Raw genomic sequence first — 22,032 nt, forward strand, 5'->3', positions numbered from 1 at the left:
TGGGGCGCAGGTCGCGGGGCCCGAGCCGGGGGCAGCGAGCGAGCGGAGGCGCCGAGGATCCGATTCACTCGCTGGGGAGACCTATGGGCCGAAGCCGTGTAAATGCGTTTTAAGGCGAGTGCGGGGAGTGGCCTGGGGAGCATCGGAGAACCGATGCCCTCGGCTCTGGTGCTGACCTGTCCCCTGGCCCCTCTTGCCTCCTCTTAGCAGGGGCCTCGGCTCCGCAACTGCCACTCCTCTTCGGGGTGTTGCACAAGTTTCGAGGTCACCGGCGACCCCCCCTAGCAGCGCGCCTGGCTCTGGCCCCCGCGAAGGAGGACGGGGCTTGGTAAGGGGGTCTGAGGGGGCGGGACTTCGGCCCTGCAGTTGGGAGGAGTGAACCCGAACAGAAAGAACCTCGGCCTTTGGTTCTCTCCCAGGAGCCTGCAGCTCCCACCCATCATGTAGCGCCCCCATGCACGCTTATAATTCTAGCACATCAGAACTAGTCTGGCCCCCACTTACAAACGGGGAAACAGGCTCTGAGGGGAATCGGAGTGTACCCAAGGTCATGCAGCAGAGAACTGATTCGAACTTAAACTCCATCTCAGTCTGAGACGCCTTGGCGTGGTTACTGGCTACTTCTCTAGGTGGGCGTAGCAGGACAGGGGGCGTCCTGGAAATTTCCCCATCCAAACATCTCTCACATTCTTTCCCTCTTTCCTAAACCCAAAAGTTCAGAACTGGAAAGGATCTCCAAAACCATTCATTTTACAGATGGGGCAATTGAGACCCGGAAAAGCAGTGTATGTGCCTTGTCCCAGTTTAGAATCCAGGATTCCTGACCTCCATCCTTCCTAGTGAACCTCAGGCTTGTGCTGGGGGAGGGTGTGACAGGACTGGGAGCTTTGACCTGGGGAGGTTAGGGGGGCAGAGGAGCCAGCCCCCCAGCGTTCCCCTCCTCCATCTTCCCTGCAGTGTGTTGCATACTTTCTAAGGCGGCAGCTGAGGCAGAGGCTCCATCCAGCCAGTCGGCTCCTCCTCCAAGGCATGGCTGGCTACCTGAGTGAATCGGACTTTGTGATGGTGGAGGAGGGCTTCAGCACCCAGGACCTGCTGGAGGAGCTCACTCTGGGGGCCTCACAAGCCACCACGGTGAGGGGCTTGGGGTGGGGGTGGGTCCTCAGTCGTATGTGTGGGCCTAGCTGCCTCCTCGTCTTATTTTTTCACTTATTTGGTATGGAGTTCTTGCTGTTTGCAAGAGAAGGGCTAATTTTATCCCCAATTCCTTGTCCTTGCTTCCCAACCTGCCCCTCCTGGGTGCCTGGCCTTGATAAACAGCACTACCACCATCTCCCCAGCCCTCCAGGTGAGAAACCTGGGAGTCCTCTCCCCCTGCCCCCTCACCCTTACCTCCCACATCTAGACATCACCAAGCTCTGGGATTCTGCCTCCTTAAATAACCCTCCAGTGTGCTCACATGGAACCTCACTTTGTATTCTCATCCTCATCTGACCTCCTGGCCCCCTAACCTCCTCCCTGTCTCATCCCATCCCCTCCAACTGTATTCCAGTCCTGCTCTGAGTTAGAATTCTTTGACAATTCCCCATTGCCTATAGGTCAAGTCAGAACTTCGCTGCCTCCATAGCCCCATTTCCAGCATTTCCCACAGCATATATAGTGCTCCATCAGAGCTGAAGGACTCTACTCGCATCTCCCATTAATGCCGTGGGCTCTGTTACCACACCACTGCCCAGGCTGTTCCTCTGCCTGGAACATCCTTCTCTCAGCCTCTCCTGATTAGTCATTCCTTGCTTGTCTTCAGTGTTGCTTTTTCCTGATAGCTGCAGACAGCTTTTGTGTTTTGGTTCTCCATGGCTCCCACTGTACTTTGTAGAAACTCCCAGCTAGTGTTTGTTCATTGTAAGCACCTAAGGTTTTTTTTTTTTTCTCTTCCAGACCTAAGCCCCTTCACAGCTAGAGCCCTGTTTGGTCATCTCTGTACCTCAGCATAATGTTTGGCACCAAGTGGGCATCAGTAAAAAAGTGGTGTGTAAAAAGGAAACTGAATCCCACGGAAGGTTTAAGTAAAATAGGCTCACCCACAACCTCATACATGCTTGGCCTTCCACAAATCTGTGATGAGCAATTGTCCACAGGCATAGGTTGCGGTGACAGTAGGACAAAATCCAGGTTTCATTGAGCACCTGCGTGTGGAAGGTGGTGAGGCTATAGTCCATAGCCCTTGCCTTTGATAATTTGCCCTTTTCTGGTCTACGGTTTGGATACTTGGAAGCACATGCAAAATGCTGTGGGAGGTGCCTTCTCAGTTTGGGGAAGGTGTTATTTGAGATGAAACTTGATGGTAGATTAGGATTTTGTCATACACCGTTGGGGTAAGGGTATTCCAGGGAGGGCATGGTGGGAACAAAGGTCTGGAGGTGGAAAAAGGATCCAGCCTACAGCTGGAGTTTTAGCTGAGTTGTGGGGAGGAACCGGAGCCTGAACACAGAGCCTTGAATGCCAGGCTGGAGTTTGTCTTCTGTTCTGTAGGCTTGAGGAGGCCCCCAAAAACATTACAGCAGGGTAGTTTGGTGGTCAGAGCTGAACCTGGGACAGGTACTTGGAAGGACCATGGATGGCATGCCATGGGGAGGGTGGTGGGTGGGATCTCACATTCACCGACCTCTTGTCACACAGGGCCAGGTCGCTGCCTTCTTCGTGGCTGACCTGGGTGCTGTAGTGAGGAAGCACTTCTGCTTCCTGAAGTACCTGCCGCGAGTCCGGCCTTTTTACGCTGTCAAGTGCAACAGCAGCCCGGGTGTGCTGAAAGTCCTGGCTGAGCTGGGGCTGGGCTTCAGCTGTGCCAACAAGGTGAGCCCTGCCCCGCCGTGCACTGATCCTCCATGACTACTGAACATACGCTGGTGTGGGTGGGCTCTGGGAAGCAGGAATGACCTGCAGTTGGCTCCTGTCCTCTGGGAAGGCCACCCACTCAGAAGGGGCCTCACGGGATGAGGGAGGGAGAAGCGAGTATGGAATTTGTCAACCTTGAAGTTCCAAATTGGAACCTTATGTGTCCTTGGGTAGACAGGTCACCTTTTTAATGGAGATTTTCCTTTTTTTTTTGCATAGAGCTATATGTGGTATTCTTCTAATTAAAACAAAGCAAAATACCTTCATATTGTTGGTTTTTTCTTTTTTGTTTTATAATCTTAACAATATGTAAGTGTGCATTTTCTTAATCATCTCAGAGTTGTGTTGTTGCCAATTGTACTGTCTTTCTAATTTGATTTCTGCTGTTTTCATTTCTTTCTGCTGTCTTTAACTTTGCTTATAATAATACTGTCATTCAATATTCATTGAATTCCTGCCATGTGGTAGTCACTGTGGTAGGTAGGGCTGGCAATACACCACTGAGTGAGGCAGACCCTATTGTCCTTGAGTTGAATGCTTAGTTCAGCTATTTTCATTATGTTCTAACTAGTTGCAAGCCTTTGAGCTATAAAGTTTCCTCCAAGTAGAGCTTTGAGCATATTTCATTTATTCATTCAACAAATATTTATTGGGCATCTCCTATGAAGCCAAGTACTCTAGCTGGGGATGTAGCAGTGAACAAAATAAAACAACAAAAGCCTTTCCTTCACAGATCTTGCTTTCAAAAAAATTATTTAAATACTGAAAATATATAGTATTTTAGGTGCTAAGTGCTGTGGAGAAAAAACAGGAAAGGGAAGTAGGGAATGTTGGAAGAGAGGGTTGTACTTTTAGATAATTTGGCCAGGGAAAGCTTCACTGAGATTTGAATACAGAACTGAAGGAGTCGAGGAATCAAGCCAGGTGGATAACCATGGGAAGGGCATTCTAGGCAGAGGGAACAGCAAGTGCAAAGGCCCTGAGGTGGGAGCATGCCTGCTGAGTACTGGTTTATGATGTTGCAGTACCATCATTTTCTTGTTGGTTAGTAGTGGTTGTTTTGAAGGGAACTCCTTTTAAATTCCAGCCAGCAATGTGGCTGGTTGTTATGAGGAGAGTTCTAGAAAGGGTCCCTGGAGGAGAAAGGAGAGGAGCTAGCCTGAGTAGGATGACAGGGCTAGAGTGATGCCTGTACTAGGACCCACATGTGACCCTCATGGTAGATGAAGCACTCTCTCGTCTTGGCATCGGTTCTTGCTTTGCACACCTTGTTTCGTGCACATCTTACATAAAGTCCTGTGAGGTACACAGGAGGAGAGATTGCCATTTTACAGCCGAGGAAACTGGAGACCAATAGCACAGAGCTGTGGGTAGCAGAGCTAGGAATTCCCTCCCTGCTGCCTCCTGCAGTGCTGGGCCTCCACATGGGAAAGGAGCAGGATCCTTTCAATACCTCTGGTCTAGGGGTGAAGAATAGAACCATACTCCTCTGCCTAGAGCCCTCTGCTTCAGGAAACCCTAGGGGTGAGGCACTTGGCTCTCTAGCCTCAGGAGCTGACCTCCCAAGGGCGGAGTTGTGTGTTGGGGCTTCTAAAGGTCTTGAAGACAGTGGGGACCAGAGAAGCACCTAATGTTTGTTGAGTGTGTCTCTTGTGCCAGGAGCTTTGTCAAGCATTTTCTGCACAGGATCTCATTTTATTCTCGCAACTACCCTGTGAGGTAATGATTTTCTTCCAGAATTCTGACAACAGCCTGGTGTGGCCACGTGTAACACATAAGGAAATGAGGCATGGAGGTCATGTACCAGGGTCATGCACTGAGACGTGGCAGTTAGAGTCTAGCAATGTGGTCTTGGACTCTATCGCTGCTGTCTTCTCCAAGGTCCTCATAGGGGGGATGGCTGATCTGGGACATAGCTAGTGATGGATGCCCTCAGCTAATTGTGAGGGCCAGGAGAGGCCCAAGCCCCTCCCTGCAGTGGGATCAAGCAGACACGTCAATGCACTCGTTGAGTTGGTTCCCAGGACTTACAGCTTTTATTGGAAGGCCGAGGCTGCCCTCTTCTGGTAGGCCATAGTGGGTGGCCATGCGTAACAGCACCGGTGGCCTTAGAGCAGTGGGCCCCTAAACTTTTTGGCATCAGAGACCAGTTTTGTGGAAGATAATTTTTCCACGGACCGGGATGGGGGTCGGGGTGGGACAGTGCAGTCAAACCTCACTGCTAATGTTCCTCTGTATTTGCAGCTGCTCCCTAGTGCTAGCATCACCGCCTCAGCTCCACCTCAGATCATCAGGCATTAGATTCTCATAAGGAACACGCAACCTAGATCCCTTGCATGCACAGTTCACAATAGGGTTTGCACTCCTATGAGAATCTAATGCTGCTGCTGATTTGACAGGAAACAGAGCTCAAGCAGTATAACGAGCGATGGGGAACGGCTATAAATACAGATGAAGCTTTGCTTGTTCGCCCACTGATTACTTCCTGCTGTGCAGCCCAATTTCTAATAGGCCACGGACTGGTACTGGTCCATGACCTGGGGGTTGGGGACCCTTGCCTTACAGGACACTGATCCAGGGCTGGGCAGGAACTAGGGCTGACTGTAAAGACAGATATGCATTCGACAGGGGCCAGGGCACAGGCCACAGCTTGCATGGGGCCTCTGGTCCACCCAGCCACCTCCACAGGACCTTGTATCATCTTTCCTGTCCCCATTCCTTGCCCTCTTGCTGTCTCTCTCAGCGTCTTCTCATCTTAAAAACCCTTTTCTGGACACCACCTCCAGCCCAATTCCTCACTCCTTCTTCATGGCCAAACCCAGCAGAGTTGTCTGTTCTTGTTGTCTCTCTTCTTCAGTACCTGCTCCTAAAGTCATTGTTTCCCAGCCTTCACTCTCATTGATCCAAAGAATTTCCTCTTACCAAGGTCCCCAGTGATCTTCAGGATACTATGAGCACTTCACTTGAAACATTAATTGTGAATTATTCAAATTGTACATGAATTCATTCTCCCCAAAACAAAGTAGGGCATCAGCTTTATGTTTCCATAGATAATCACTCTGATGGGTTTGGTGGATATGTAGTATTTAAAAGATATTTACATAAATGATCCACAGAAAACATATAAAATATTTTGTGGGCCAGGTGCGGTGGCTCAAGCCTTTAATCCCAGCACTTTGGGAGGCCGAGGTGAGGGGATTGCCTGAGCCCACATGTTCGAGAACAGCCTGGGCAACTTGGTGAGACCTTGTCTCTACAAAAAAAAAATTAGCCAGGCATGGTAGTGCGTGCCTGTAGTTCCAGCTACAGGTTGACGCTGGGTGACTGTGAGTGTGTCACTGGACTCCAGCCTGGGCAACTGAGTAAGACTCCAACTCAAAAAAAAAAAAGTTTGTGATTTTGTAACAAAATATAAAATGTGTTTATTTGGTATGTACTGTTTCTCAATGGCTTTAAACTCAGCAGGTGTTTTTTTTTTTTTTTTTTGAGTTAGAGTCTTACTTGGTCACTTAGGCTGAGTGCAGCAGCACACTCACGGCCACCACAGCCTTGACCTGCTGGATTCAGGTAATCCTTTCACCTCAGCCTTCCAAGTAGCTGGAATTACAGGCACGTGCTACCACGCCCAGCTAATTTTTTTATTTATTGTAGAGATGAGGTTGTCAAAGTTGCCCAGGCTGATCTCAAACCCATAGGCTCAGGCAATCCTCTCACCTCGGCCTCCTAAAGTGCTGGGCGTGGGTCACTGTGCCCAGCCAGCAGGTTTTGAAGATGTATTTTGAAGATGCATTTATGGGGGATACTCCTTAGTCTTCTTTTAATCTAATTTCTCAACAACATTCAACACAACAGCATAATCTTTTCTTTTTTTTAAGTTGGGATCTCACTCTGTCACCCCAGGTTGGAGTGCAATGGCACAGTCACAGCTCACTGCAGCCTCCACCTTCTGGACTCAGGTGATCCTTCTGCCTCAGCTTCCTGAGTAGTGAGGATGACAGGTGTGTGCCACCACACCCAGCTAATTTTTTGATTTTTGTAGACTCTGTTCCTCAGGCTGGTCTTGGACTCCTGGGCTCAGGCAATCCTCTCACCTTGGCATCCCAAAGTGCTGGAATTACAGGTGTGAGCCACCGTACCCAGTCAGCATACTCTTTTAAAAAATACTCAAGAATAACATACACTCCTTCTCTTAGAGACTTCAGAAGTATGTAAGAGAAAAGTGAATGCTGCTCTACCCCTGTCCCACCCTCACCAGGCACTTCTGACAATTAAGACAGCTCCTTTCATCCTTACAACCCTTGTAAAAACAGGGTTTGCTTTTACAAGAATGACATTTATAATCTGCATTCATTGGTTCTCCCTTCTTCCTGCTGCAGGTCCTGGGAGCTGGCTCTTCCTGTCTGCTGTGGTTCTTTGAATGGTGGCCCTGTTCTGGATTCTATCTCAGGCCTCCCTTTCTTATAAACTCACTTTCTTATGAAATTACATCTCCTCCCATGGCTTTAAATACCATCAATATGCCACCACCTCCCACATTTTCATCTCCTGTCTCTCCAGTTGACTTGATACCAGAAGATGCCAGAAATCCAGAGTGTTTAGCGGCACCCCCCATCTCCAGCCCTCATGAAGTGCCCCTTAGCTGGCTCTGTCATCTTTCCCAGGATGGTTGTGACAGCCCCAGAATCCCCTTGGGCCTTTCCTCAGGTGGCCAGAGTGATGGGCATTTAGATCTTGCATTTAAAATGCAAATTTGACCATGTCATTTCCCTTCCAGAAACCCTTCAAACTCTCCCGTCACATGCAGGTGAAATATAAATCCCTGTGTGGCCTTCCTGGTTTCCTCAGTGACTTTTCCCACTTCCCTCTGATCTCCCTTCCCCACCTCCTCGTGCTGCTCAGCTACTCCAGGTCCTCTGTTCCTGGATCAGGTTGCACACTTCTTGCCTCAGAGCCTCTGCACGGCTGCTTCCTCTACTGGAAACATTCTTGTATTCCTGACTTCCCTCTTGGCGTCTTCCCTGAGGCCTCCTGCCAGGTTCAGCTTAAATCTCTGATCCCCAGAAAGGTTGTCCTTTGCCCCTCACACCCAGAACTCTCGCATCTTCTTGTAGCCTGTACTTCACGGCTTGTAGCCATTTGTAATTGCATCACTATTCAGTGTTCATTCAGATCTGCCTGTCCCCCCACAGCCCGAAAGTCCCATGGGTTCAGACTCTGCTTGTTTTATTCTCCACTTGTTTTCATGAGCACCTGTCACAGAGCCTGGCAACTCAAGATACCTGTCAACGCAGCACTGAGGGTGTATTCCCCATTAGAGCACTGTGGTTAGGAGCTGGTATACCAGGGTCTGATAGTTAGAATCAGTAAATTCTAAGTGGAATCTAAAAATGTCAAACTCAGAAAAACAGAGAGTAGAATGGTGGACTGTAGACCACCATTAGAAACTGTGCCACTTAGAAACCGTGTGACTTCGGATGAGTCACTTAACCTCTCTGAGCCTCTGTTTCCTACCTCATAAGATTGTTATGAAGATGAAATGAGGTTGTATATAAAATATTTAATGTAATGGCTGGCATTGCATTAAATATTTATCCCATAGGATAAGCCTTCTGGGAATGATGACACTTGTTTAAATGTTTATAATCAAAGCTCAGTCACAGGTCCCCAAAGTGCTCTTGTTACTTCTCCATCTCCTCTCGTGTGGTGAGGCAGGCAGCAAAAGCACATGTCCACAGTCACTCGGATTCGGGTGGGCGTGTATCTGTCTTTGGGAAGCAAGCTGTGGTGGTAGTGGGCCCAGCTCTGGAGCCAGATCTCTGTGTTCCACTCTGCTACTTACTGGCTGTGTCGCCACAGACAGGGGACCTCACTGAACTCAGTTTTTCCTTTGTAAAATGCAGCCAGTAAATATTTCATAGCATAGTTATAGGGATTATGTGAAATAATATATATGTATAAATACCTAGTGCTGAAAAGTTGCTAAATTAAAATTAGACTCTTATTACACACTCAGGGTGGCCAAAAATGACTCTTATGATTCCAACTGTTGTGTTTCCAAACGGGCTTGCTCTTCTTTTCTTTATTCATGAAAAATCAGACTTGAGTGTGGGAGTTGCTTCTGCCGCCTACTTGCTACAGCCCCTCTGAGCATCAGTTTCCTTCTCTGTAGGGTGAAGCTAATGTTATTTGAATGGGTTGTTGTAAGGCTTGACTAGAATGGTCAGTCAAAAGCAGGGCCTCGCACGCTGTGGACACAGGGCCAAATCCAGTCAGCCCCTTGGTTTTGCAGAGTGTCATTGGATCACAGCCATACTCATTCATTTGTGCATTGTCTATGGCTACCTACTCTGGTGCTATGGTGACAGTTGAGCAGTTGTGACAGAGACTGGCTCTTAAAACCTAAAATATTTACTCTGGCCTTTATAGAAAAAATTTGCAACACTTGATGTAAAGCATCTTATTCAGGGCCTGCTTATGATAGGCCCTCAGTGAATGTGATTGCTGTCGTCACCACCGTCATCATTATCCAAATTGTTAATGCAGAAATCCCAGGGGGCCATGCTGCATAAAGGTGAGGAAGAAGAGGCTCAAGGAGACCGGGGCTGGGCCAGCCACCACACTCACACCCAGTTTGGAGTAAGCCTTTGGAGTTGGGTGATCTCTCCAGTAATATTCTTACTTATTTATTAAGGTGACAAATAAAAGTTGCATATATTTATGGCATACAACATGATGTTTTGATGGAAGCATACGTTGTGAAATGGTTAAATCAAGCTAAGTGACATATGCATTAATTCATATGCTTATTATTTTTTGTGGTGAGAACACCTGCGGTCTACTCTGTTAGCAATTTCCAGGCATATAGTACATTGTTATTAGCTATAGCCAACATGATGTACTATGGGCCTCTTGACCTTATTCCTCCTAACTCTATATCTGTAACCAGCATCTTCCCACTGCCACCCTCCACCCAGACCCTGGCAACCACCATTCTACTCTCTGTTTTTCTGAGTTTGACATTTTTAGATTCCACTTATAAGTGAAATCATGCATATTTGTCTTTCTGTGTCTGGCTTATTTCGCTTAACATACTGTCCTTCAGGTTCATCTATGCTGTTACATTGATTTCCTTCTTTTTTTTTTTTTTTTTTTTTTGAGTTGGAGTTTCACTCGGTTGCCCAGGCTGCATTGCCATGGCACACGGTGAGTCCAATGGCGACCTGCTGGGCTCAGGTGATCCTTCCACCTCAGCCTTCCAAGAAGCCAGAACTACAGGTGTGCGCTACCACGCCAGCTAATTTTTTAATTTATTGTAGAGATGAGGTCTCACTAAGTTGCCCAGGCTGGTCTTGAACCCGTGGGCTCAGGCAATCCACTCATCTCGGCCACCCAAAGTGCTGGGATTATAGGCTGAGTCACTGAGCCCAGACAATTTCCTTCTTTTTGAAGGTTGAATAATATTCCATTGTGTATATACACCATATTTTGCTTATCCTTTCCTCCACTGATGGATGCATAGGTTGATTCCTTGTCTTGGCTCTTGTGGAACATGCTGCAATGAACATGGGGGTGCAGATATCTCTTCTATTCACTGATTTTATTTCCTTTGGATATATATCAAGTATGCATTGCTGGATCATATGGTAGTTCTATTTTTAGGTTTTTGAGAAACTTCCATACTGTTTCTCAAGTGATATTCTTTAAGCATTTAAATCTGCCAGGAAAATGTGTCAGAAGCCTGTCATCAGGGCTACCATGAGTCCATGTAGTGCCTTTGTGTGAATTGGAAAATGTGGCTCAAACCTGTAATACTGGCACTTTGGGAGGCCGAGGTGAGAGGATTGCCTGAGCTCGGGGGATCAAGACCAGTCTGGGCAACTTGGTGAGACCTTGTCTCTACAATAAATAAAAAAATAAGCCGGGCATGGTAGTGCACGCCTGCAGTTCCAGCTACTTGGAAGACTGAGGTGGAGGGATCACCTGAGCCAAGCAGATCGAGACTGCAGTGGCCATGAGCATGCTACTGCACTCCAGCCTGGGCATCAGAGTGAGACTCTGACTCAAACAATCAAGCAAACAAAAAGAAAATGTACCCCTTCCTTAAGACACTTAATTATTATAATATATATACTGATTTTTGTTAGAATAAGACCCTTTACTGCCAGAAAGTTGTAATAAATATACATACTTACCTAGTATTCCCTGTGAATGAGGCCCCTTAGGACTGTGCAGTGCACCACTTGCATGGCTGTACGTGGCATCCCTGCCCATCAAAGAATGGTAGAATCAGCCTAAGTTCTGATTTCTATATATCTGTTTCTTAGAGCGAGGCCAACCTGTTATGGGCCTCCAATGCACAGCAGTGACTTTGACCCTCATCTGTGCTTCCTTGGGCTCTGTGGGCCAGCGGGCCCTGGTGTCTTCTTACCTCCCATCTTTGGGACCCCACAGGCAGAGATGGAGGTGGTCCAGCATATTGGTGTCCCTGCCAGTAAGATCATCTATGCCAACCCCTGTAAGCAAATTGCACAGATCAAGTATGCTGCCAAGCAGGGGATCCGGCTGCTGAGCTTTGACAATGAGATGGAGCTAGCAAAGGTGGTAAGGAGCCACCCCAGTGCCAAGTAAGCTGAGAGCCGCTCGTAGGGAGGCTGGGCTGGGGAGTAAGGGCAGGGGGGTGGGGGAGGAGAACTGGAGAGGGGACAGAGGATCCTGCCCTGGACCTGACCACAGTTGTGGGAGTTTGGGCAGGTACTCCTGGACTGGACTCTGGATGCTACAGCCTGGGTAGAACAAAGGCAGAAATAACTAGCTGCAGCCTCAGACAGAGTAAGGCCCAGTGTCAATGAGGTCAAAGTTACAGACTTGAGAGAGCCAGAGGGAGTGGTCAGGAAAGCTTCATGAAGGAGGTGGCATTTGATGTGGGCCTTGAGGAATGGAATAATTTGGGAAGAGAATAAATAGTGAACTGCATAAGCAAACACATGGAGATTGGAAACAGCATGGGAGGTTTGAGGGATGAGCTGAAATTTGGTGAGACTGGAACGTGGCATGGGTGAGGGGTGAAGAGGACAGGGGCTGGTTCCAAGTCAAATGAACTGTAGAAGGGATCAGGACTGGATGTTTTACTCTGGCAGTGGCTTTTACATGGTTACCAGATACCCTGGGGCTTCTTGGGAGGGGCCTTGGGGTGTAGGGAAGTCCAGGTGGTGAGCTACTTTGGCTCACCCAAAGTAGTTTCCATCATGAATTGAGGTTTTCTTAAGACTGTCTAAAAATGGTTCTTCTCATACACAAAGAATTTGAATACTCTGACTGATGTGGAGGCTGATTTGGGGGAATTGGAACTGCCCAGAGAAGAGTTGATGAGGTCTAGACCTGGCCCCTGCTGCAGGGATGGGTTCCAGGGATGCTTAGGGAATGGATTGGACAGGATTTGGAGGTTGGTTGGCTGTGCAGGCTGAGAAAAGGGAGTCAGGGAACCTGTGGGGGCTGGGCAGCTCTGAGTCATGCAGTTCATAGCCCTCGATTATAGAAGTCGAGGCTGGGGCGGGGAGGCAGGTTTTCCTCAGTGAGGGAGCACTGCCTATCTCACCAGGATGGTTCTGTGCATTGCCACCGATGACTCCCACTCCCTGAGCCGCCTGAGCCTGAAGTTTGGAGTACCGCTGAAATCCTGCAGACATCTGCTTGAAAATGCCAAGAAGAGCCACATGGAGGTGGTGGGTGTGAGGTGAGCGCTGGGAAGCCCTGCCGTCCCCACCCATGGCAGGCCCACTGCCTCCTGCCCAGGAATTAATTCTGTATGAGACCATCTCCAGGCCTCCAAGCAAGGCCTGTCCCTGGGCCTGGAATTCTGCCATTTGAGAATTTCTTCTCTTTGGAAAGAAGGTTTGGAATGGCCCGTTCCCAACCCCACGGTTCCCAAGGTCTTGTCCCAGGAAATCCCACCCAGGGACGTGGCTTCAAGGGAATTTTGCCAGCCTGTAGGACAAGTGTTGTGCAGCTATGTCCTTGATCTGCTTCTTTTCTTTCAGATATATGGAAGAAGTAATAATAATGACCTAAAATATAGTTTCACTTATTCTATACTTCGGGTATACCAGTTGCTGAGTGCTACATGTGCATTATCTCATGGCCTTGAGTGGTATGGGGCTTATCCCTGCATTATAGACAAGAAAGCGAAAATAAGGCAGGCTGAGTTACTTGCCAAGGCCACACAGTCAACTGAGGTATATCCAGATCTGGCTGACTTTGGGGCCCTGGCTCTCATCCCAGAAGGATAATCTTTAGAAGCCACATGGAGGGATGGGAGGAGCCAAGAGACCTTGGCTTTAGCTTCCTGTCCATTCATTACTTGCCATGTGACCCCTGGGAACCCATATAATGTTTCAGACCTTCAGTCACTGCATCTGTAAAATGGGCACAATGTCCCATGTGCCTGCCAAGTTGGTCCTGGCTGGGGCTGAGGTGGTGACACCTGGGGCCCTGCATGTAAGCCAGGGCTCTTCCTCTCTTTCCAGTTTTCACGTTGGCAGTGGCTGTCCTGACCCTCAGGCCTATGCTCAGTCCATCGCAGACGCCCGGCTTGTGTTTGAAATGGGCACCGAGCTGGGCCACAGGATGCACGTCTTGGACCTTGGCGGCGGCTTCCCTGGCACGGAGGGGGCCAAAGTGAGATTTGAAGAGGTAACCCTGGTGCTGTGTCTTGCTGGGCTCTGTGGGGGGCAACAGAGGGGTAGGGAGGGATAAGGATCACAGGGACCCCACTGTGCATAGGTCCTCTGTACCATGTGCTGTGCTTGGTTTTAACCGGACAGCTCATTTCTTATTAACCCTGTGCTCCAGCTGAGCAAGCTGAGGCTCACAGGGGTTGCATCACTTTCTGAGTCTACAGCAGAACCCGGCTCTGCCTGACTCTGCTCATGCACTTAAGCAGCCTATTTGAGGTTTCACCAGAACATAGTTTCATGAGTCATAAGCCTCTTTAAGGATCTGTGTATGCCCATTCACCCGCATGTGGACTGATGAAAAATCAAGTGGAAAGGCAGGGACCCTTGGGTCCACTCCGACCCATTCTCCATTCTCTCTCCTTCCCACGTGTGAAAGGAAGTCAAGCGTGTCAGAGCAATTCCCACCCTAACCACTAGAGGTCACTGCTCCTTAGGACATGCTTCCTCTGAGACTATCCACATCTAGGAATTGACCCTAAGGAGATAATTGGGGACAGACACAAATAATTCACCTCCAAGATGAGCATTGCAGCTTTGTTCATAACAGAAGTCCAGTGGATTCCTTGGTCATTATAATACTCAGGATTGGTTAAATTATGGTGCATTTTAGTGACAAAACATTTATTCATGTGGGGAGCGAATGTTAAACATTTGTCACAGTCTATTGAGTAAAACAAGCTCTAAGGCATACACAGAGACTTAATATGGTTATAATAAATATGGTTATAATTTGTTTGTAGAAAAAAATTAAGGAATCTACTCCAAAAAGTGAACAATGATTAGGTTCAGCTGGGTTATAGAATTAGGAGTGACTTTATATTCTTCCTTTTCTGTATTTTCTGAATTTTCTGTAATCAAATGTATTACAGCTGACCCTTGAACGATGCAGGGCTTAGTGTCATTGATCCCTCTCCACAGTAAGAAATCTGCACATAACTTGTGACTCCCCCAAAATTTAGCTACTAAGAGCTAACTGTTGACTGGAAGTCTTGCCAACAACATAAATGGTTAATTAACACATTTTGTATGTTATATGTGGTATGTACTATGTTCTTACAATAAAGTAAGCAAAAGAAAAAATGCTATTAAGAAAATAATAAGGAAGAGAAAATATGTTTATTATTCATTAAGTGAATGAGGATCATTATAAAGATTTCATTCTCATCATCTTCATATTGAATAGGTAGAGGAGGAGGAGGAGGAAGAGGAGGGTTGATTTTGCTGTCCCAGGGGTGGCCAAGGTGGAGGAAAATCCATATTTAAGTGGATCCACACAATTCAGACCTGTGTTGGTCAAGGAGCAACTGTGTTTAATAGATTGCCTATTTTTGGAGGAAAGATCCACATCAGGGCTTCTGGAATCTGAGTCCCAAGTGTGATATGAAGAGTGTCCCTTCCCATTTTGGGGGGATTGAGGAGGGCGCCTTACCCAAGAATGAGGTAAGTCTTGACCCAGCTCTGTCCCCTTCCTACCTTCGTGACCAGCTGTCTGCAGTTACCTGCTGGGGCCTTAACAGCTGCCAAGCCCTTCTTCCTGAAATTAAAGGTGCTTTCAAGAAATAGAGTTGTAGTTGTAGCAAGTCTTCAGCATAAACCCTGCATTTCAAGCATGTGATTGTCACTCCTATTCCCCTCCCACCAGATTGCTTCTGTGATCAACTCAGCCTTGGACCTGTACTTCCCAGAGGGCTGTGGTGTGGACATCCTTGCTGAACTGGGGCGCTACTATGTGACCTCGGCCTTCACTGTGGCAGTCAGTATCACTGCCAAGAAGGAGGTTCTTCTGGACCAGGCTGGCAGGGAGGGTAGGTGCCAGATAGGCAGTGGAGCCCTGTTCTCCCTTGAAGCAGTGACTGGCTGACCAGTGGTGGTGAGTGGGGGGAACCTGGAGAATGGGTCCTTGCTTGAGGAAATCTTACAATCAAGTCCCCCTACCCCAAGATGCTAAGCAAGCCTTTTTTCTTAGGTGTGTTCATATTTTGTGAAGATTGAGATCAAATGACCTTGGGGAGACTAGAATGTTGGCTTGCAGTCAATAGTAGAATATTCTAGTCCACAGAATATTGACCCCATTTTATAGATGAGGAAACTGAGAGCCAAAGAGAATACAAGTAAATTGCTTAATAGCTAGTAAGAAGTAAAACCTGCATTTGACACCATGTCAGTCTCCTCTCCAAAGTACAGGCTCTTACTCACCCTACCACTTATACTGTAGTGAAAATAACTAATGACAACTTTTATTTGTTTGAGTCCACTTTAAAAATGACAGGATGTAGTCAGGGAGAGGTTAAGTCACTAGCCCAAAGTCACAGGACAGTGCTGGGATTCAAGTTTAGGTCAGGCTGAGTTTCTGGGCCCAAATTGCTTTTCCCTGTCATTCTTGATAGGTCTGACCTCCCAGCAGCCCTGTGAGTGAGAAGTGTGAGGGACTCTGATCTTGGGGCTTTACCCTCTTCTCTGGGACCCTGAGGCAGGACTGGGCACTCTTCCCCAGAGAGAATTCATGTGGAGGGGTGGTGAACTTCAGGTAGAATGCCCTGTGTGTGTGTAGGGATAGCATTCCTCTGGCCTCCTTTATAGACCTGGGGAATTGTCCCAGACAGTCCAACCAAGAGAACTGGCTTCCCATCCCAGCTCACCCACTGTCCTGTGGTGTGCCTTTGAGCAAGTGGCTTAACCTCTTGGGGTCTTGAGTTTGTGTGGGCTGTTCTTCTGCCTTTGCTGGAGTACCTAGGGGTTCAGATGTGGGCAGGGAAGTGCGTCCTGGGCAGGGTATCTTGACTGTAAGGTTGAATGTCCCAACATGGAAGTGAACCCATGTCATCAGGAGGATGGTTGCTGGGTTCTGTTGCAGGACCCACCTGTGGTTGAGGAAGGGCAGCCCTTTTGCTTCATAGAACCAGGATTCTTGCTGAACCCACTGCTGAGCCAGCTCCCCATGACAACCCTCCCATGTTGCTACTTATGCTGCCCCTGACCCCTCCCCTCCCCGTAGAGGAAAACGGTTCCACCAAGACCATCATGTACCACCTCGATGAGGGCGTGTATGGGATCTTCAACTCAGTCCTGTTTGACAACATCTGCCCTACCCCCATCCTGCAGAAGGTGAGCCTACCCCATGGGGGCCTATTTTCAATTGTGTGTGTGTGTATGTTACAATAACATCTGCTGGACTTTTATCTAATTTTTAAAAACCTATTTATTGTAGATAATAGAAAACAAAGTTGAAGAAAGTTACCACCCGTAATCCTACTACACAGAGATAGACTGAACATTCCTTTTAATTCTTTTTAAAATATTATTATAATTTTTTCATAAAGTTGAAGTCATGTTGTTTTATAACCTGCTTTTTAAAAAATGTATATGGGATGTAGCTATTTCCATGTCACTAATCTTTGACAACATGCTTTTTGATGACTACATGGTATTTTAACCAACCTAACTCTAGTGGCTGGCCATTGGTTTCCTGTTTTTGAGCGTTGTGAATATATGTTGACATACATCTCCGGTTACTGCCCTGGGGTAAATTCCTAGAAGTCTAACAGTTCATCTGTAATGGGTTTTTCTGTATTAACCAGAGAACTGGAATAGATAAAATGTTCTTTCTAGCCTGTGGAACCCAGCATCTTTAAGGGCAACTTTAAGAGGAGAAAGAAATCCAGATGTGCCGATGTATTTTCCCATTTCTAGGCCTTTGTTTGTGCAGCTCTTCTTCCTGGAAGGAAATTTTCCTCCAAGTGCCTCACCAGCGTCTAGGTCCTTGTGAGCAATCACTGTTTTTCCTTCCCTTCCCATCCTACCCGGTTTTTCAAGAACCAGTCAGATGGGTTTTGAAAATCAACTCCTCTTTGTAGCTCTTCCTGCACCTTATCCCACTGCAGGCAGAAAAGACTCCTCCCTTCCTCCTCCAAGTGCCCAGGCACTGTGAATGTGCTTAATGGGTCCTCACTCTATAAACACGCCTATGGCTGCTGGTGTGAGTAAACCTCCCAGATGTGCTGAGGAATTCAGTTTTCTACTCTGACACACTGGCATTGCTTGCATTCTTGTGGTAGCCCACATCCTACTACATGGAGAAGGAATCAGGCCAACCTGGGCCAGCAAGCCCGGGTTACAGAGCAGACAGCCATTGTTTGCCAGTTCCTCTCCCCATCCAGTGGCCCTCTTCCTGTTGCATGCCATCTCTCACCCCCTCTCCCTTCCTTTCATTGGCTCCTCAGAAGAGCAAGACTATGATACCAGCCCACTACCACACACCCCACCAGGATCTCTGCTTTGACTTATCGCTAGCTGGCATCCTGACTTGGGCACCAGGAAGTTACTGGCTCTCTTCATGGTCTGCGATGTTCCTCCTTTGGGAGATTCCATGGTTTCTTCCTTTGGGCTCTGAACTGCTCTCTGAATCCAGCCACATGAGCGGATGCAGGGTGGGGCCCATGGTCTGGTGGTGGAGACATATATTGTGTGGATGACAACATACAACATACGCAATTAGTTGGCTCCTGTGGTACTGGGAGCGTGTCACAGGGACTCAGCCTGCCCCAGGACACCTGTGCCTTCTTCCCCAAGGAAGGCCCTCACGAGTGGCATGGCAGCTTTACATCCCTGCTCTTCCCTCCCAGGAACTTTGTTTTTAGACCTCAAGTATAAAAGTTGTACTGAACATGACCCTTGGCTCAAGGTATATTTCTCTTATTATTGCACCACATTTGGCCCTTTTTTGTTTGTGTTTCTTTCTTTTTTAAAAAAATTCAACAAATACTTGAGTACTCTTCAATATGCAAAGCAATGTGTTGTGGGCTGCAGAGGTTAATAAGTAAGAATTATTTGTGCTTTGGAAACAAAATCTTGTTACATAGAAACAGGTGTGTGTGTGTGTGTGAGAGAGAGAGAGAGAGAGAGAGAGAGAGAGAGAGAGAGAGATTAATAAAAAAGCTACAACAACATCATGAGAAAAGTACAGAATCAATATTGTAGAATTTTAAAAAATATATTTTAGTGCAGTATGTATTTCTAAAAGATAAAGACTTTGAAAAAATCACAATTCCATTATCAAATTAAAAACGAACAATTCCTTGGTATTCCCCCATCATCAGTGTTCAGATATCCCCAACTGGCTCATAAACAGTTTTTTGTTTTTTTTGAGTCAGGGTCTCACTCTGTTGCCCAGGCTGGAGTACAGTGGCACAAACATGATTCACTGCAGCCTCAGCCTTCTTGCGCTCAGGTGATCCTTCTGCTTCACCCTCCTGAGTAGCTGGGAGGCCTGGCTACTTTTTAAATATTTTTGTAGAGATGAGGTTTTACTATGTTGCCTAAGCTGGTCTTGAACTCCTAGGCTCGAGCAATCCTCCTGCTTTGGCCTTCCAAAGTGCGGGAGTTACAGGTGTGAACCATCATGTCCTCCGGACATAAAAGGTTCTTAATAGCTGATTTACTGATCTCAGGGGCCAAAGAGGGTCCACACAGTGCATTTGGTTGCTGTGTTTTTCTCTTAACCTAAAGGTAGGCTTTCTGAGGATAACTACCTTGTCCAATGAGCTGCCTCTGAGTTTCCAGCCCCCGGCACAGTGCTTGGCACATGGGAAGTGCTCAACACATATTTGTCAAATGAATTATGAATGAATTATCTACTACACTGTGAGACCCTTGAAGGCAGAAACCATATCTGCTTCCCCAGTACAGAATGTGGCACACATGTGAGTGCTCAGTATATGTTAGAAATGGGTAGATTAAAAAAAAAAATTATATAAGTAGGACTGGGTATGCCTGTAATTCCAGCACTTTGGAAGACTGAAGTGGGGGGATTGCTTGAGCCTGGGAGTTCAAGAATAGCCTAGGCAACACAGTGAGACCTTGTTTCTACAAAAATTAAAAAATTAGCCAGGGGTGGTGGCACGTGCTTGTAGTCCCAGCTGCTCAGGAGGGTGAAGTGGGAGAATTGCCTGAACCCAGGATGTTGAGGCTAGAGATGGTGGTAAACCACCAGGCCTAGGCAATTTTTTATTTTTAGTAGAGATGAGGCCTCACTATGTTGTCTAGGTTGGTCTCAAACTCCTGGGTTCAAGCAATCCTCCTGCCTTGGCCTCTCAAAGTGCTGGGATTACAGGTGTGAGCCACCACACCTGGTTAGTTTCATTACAATCTTATGGGACCACCATCATACATATGGTTGGTTTGTTGACTGAAATGTCTTTATGTGACACATGACTGTACCATTATCAATCTTCTCTTTGACAATGAGAAAACTGAGACTTAGGGAGGTAAAAGAATCTTTTTCAAAGTCACATACTCAATAAGGGATAATGCCTATTAACTGTAGACTGTGAGTCCCTTGGAGATAGAGTTCATGTTTTACTCATCTTTGATTATCTGTCTGGGGCCAGAGAAAAAGCTCTTAACTATTTTTCTAGAAAATTACTAACTCCTTGTAAAGTTGCTCTACTGTTGAGCATTTAGGCATTGTTAATTTTTTGTTATTCTTATTCATGCTTCCATGAATAGTCCCTCCATCTAGAATGCTCTTTGCTAATCTCTGCATGACTGGCTTGATTTACATGCTTAAAGGTTATCAATTTTTAAAACTATTTTCGTGTGGTGAGTCCCTGGAAGTATTACTGGGTAAAAAGATAAGAGCATTTTTAGGCTTCTTGGTGCATATTGCCAGATTATTTTTCCAAAAGCATGAACTAATATGTACTGTTACCATTTGTGTCCACTTCACAATAAGCCCACAGACATTGCCTGCTAATGACCTTTTTCTTGTTGGCTAATTTATCTGTAATGGTATACCTCAGTTTTTCTTTCATTTCTGTGACTTTGACAAGGTTAGAGCATTTTGGTTTTGTTTGTTGTTTTATTTCCTTTGATGTCAATGACTTTTTATATCTTCTAGTCTTCTAATTTGGGAAGTCTGGCTATTTTTCCTTACAAATAGAGATGACCTTGCATACACATGTGTGCATGTATTTAATGTGATGTTTGATACACATGTTTTTTCAATCTATTGGTTTATTACTTTAGTTTTGTGATTCTTAGTTATTCTTTCATAGAAGTTTCAGCACACTAGCACATGTCTTAAGCAAGTGTGTTGTAATTAATAGTAAGGAAATCTGTCTCTTTTTTGTGTGTGCTCTGCTGGTTATAGATGATGATGATGATGATGATCTGAGTGAGGTCTCACTTTGTTGCCCAGGCTAGGGTGCAGTGGCATAATCATGGCTCACCACAGTTTCCATCACCTGAGCTCAGGCTTCTGCCTCAGCCTCCTGAATAGCTGTGACTATAGGTGTGTGCCACCACACTTGGCTACTTTAAAAAAAAAACTTATTGTAGAGGTGAGGTCTTGCTATGTTACCCAGGCTGGTCTTGAACTACTGGGCTCAAGCAATCCTCTTACCTCAGCCTCCCTCCCAAAGTGCTGGGATTACAGGCATGACCCACCATACCTGGAAATTATCTTTATTTTATATATACATTTTTTCTCTTATAGAAACAGAATGTTTATTAGAGAAAATGTAACACAAACAGTAAAATAAAATAATTCACTACTACCACCACTTGGAGATGACTATTGTTAAAACTTACTTTTATTTCTTCTCTTTAAAAAAGTGTCATAGTTCATTTTGTTTTTCACTTCTAAAAAACATGTATTGTGGGTGGGTGCCGTGGCTAAAGCCTATAATCCCAGCACTTTGGGAAGATGAGGCAAGAGGATTATCTGAGTCCATGGGTTTGAAACCAGCCTGGGCAACATAGTGAGGCCTCGTCTTTACAATAAATAAAAAAATTAGCTGGGTACGGTAGCATGCATCTGTAGTTCCAGCTACTTGGAAGGCTGAAGTGGAAGAATCACCTGCGCCCAGCAGGTTGAGGCTGCAGTGGTCAGAAGCATGCCACTGCACTCCAGCCTGGGCGACAGAGTGAGACTCCAACTCAAAAAAACCCCCAAAAACAAAAAAACAAAAAAACATATTGTGAACATATGGTTTTCTTTAAATACTGGCATATTAGGTGGTCTTTTAAATACATAAACATTTAAAATATTCATTGAGTACTCTAAAATGATATATATTTATTTTGTAAAGATGCAGTTCAATAAATCTGTATCAACCTTCATAAATGCAAGAAATGGTTGAGTATAGGGAGATTCCCAGAAGGGACAAATATCATGAGAGCTTTATGAGAATCTTGGGAATACAAGCTCTAGTCACTCCAGTCCACACCGAGAGTCCCTCCTTCTGCTGCCAAGACTGGGCTTTCTTACTTGCCATTCTATTTTATTCTAGTTTTTAATGCTTTGAAAGTTCGAGACCCGCCTGGGCAGCGAGATCTCATCTCTACAATAAATCAAAAAATCAAGCCGGGCTCGGTGGCTCAGCCTGTAATCCCGTGCCTTTGGGAG

The 22,032-nt window shown here is 46.4% G+C and overlaps 1 protein-coding gene across 4 annotated transcripts in view; it reads left to right on the top strand.

The window, feature by feature from the left end:
- The first annotated feature begins 1 nt into the window (after window position 1).
- The window catches only part of AZIN2 (antizyme inhibitor 2), a 38,844-nt gene continuing 16,813 nt past the window's right edge, over window positions 2-22,032 (top strand). The window contains exons 1-10 of one of the 4 annotated variants that reach the window (XM_008050248.1): window positions 2-114; window positions 208-328; window positions 420-629; window positions 958-1,134; window positions 2,680-2,853; window positions 11,347-11,519; window positions 12,494-12,628; window positions 13,419-13,584; window positions 15,271-15,433; window positions 16,624-16,733. In XM_008050248.1, the coding sequence (XP_008048439.1) occupies window positions 1,030-1,134; window positions 2,680-2,853; window positions 11,347-11,519; window positions 12,494-12,628; window positions 13,419-13,584; window positions 15,271-15,433; window positions 16,624-16,733 (1,026 nt within the window). In that variant the 5' untranslated portion in view covers window positions 2-114; window positions 208-328; window positions 420-629; window positions 958-1,029. Of the gene's footprint in view, window positions 115-207; window positions 329-419; window positions 630-957; window positions 1,135-1,783; window positions 1,903-2,679; window positions 2,854-11,346; window positions 11,520-12,493; window positions 12,629-13,418; window positions 13,585-15,270; window positions 15,434-16,623; window positions 16,734-22,032 lie in introns of all 4 variants that reach the window. The other 3 variants (XM_021708677.1, XM_021708675.1, XM_021708676.1) reach the window with 3 other exon arrangements.

Source organism: Carlito syrichta, unplaced genomic scaffold, assembly GCF_000164805.1.
Source record: "Carlito syrichta isolate Samal-C Ts95f unplaced genomic scaffold, Tarsius_syrichta-2.0.1 Scaffold143308, whole genome shotgun sequence".
NCBI classification, from domain to species: Eukaryota; Metazoa; Chordata; class Mammalia; order Primates; family Tarsiidae; genus Carlito; species Carlito syrichta.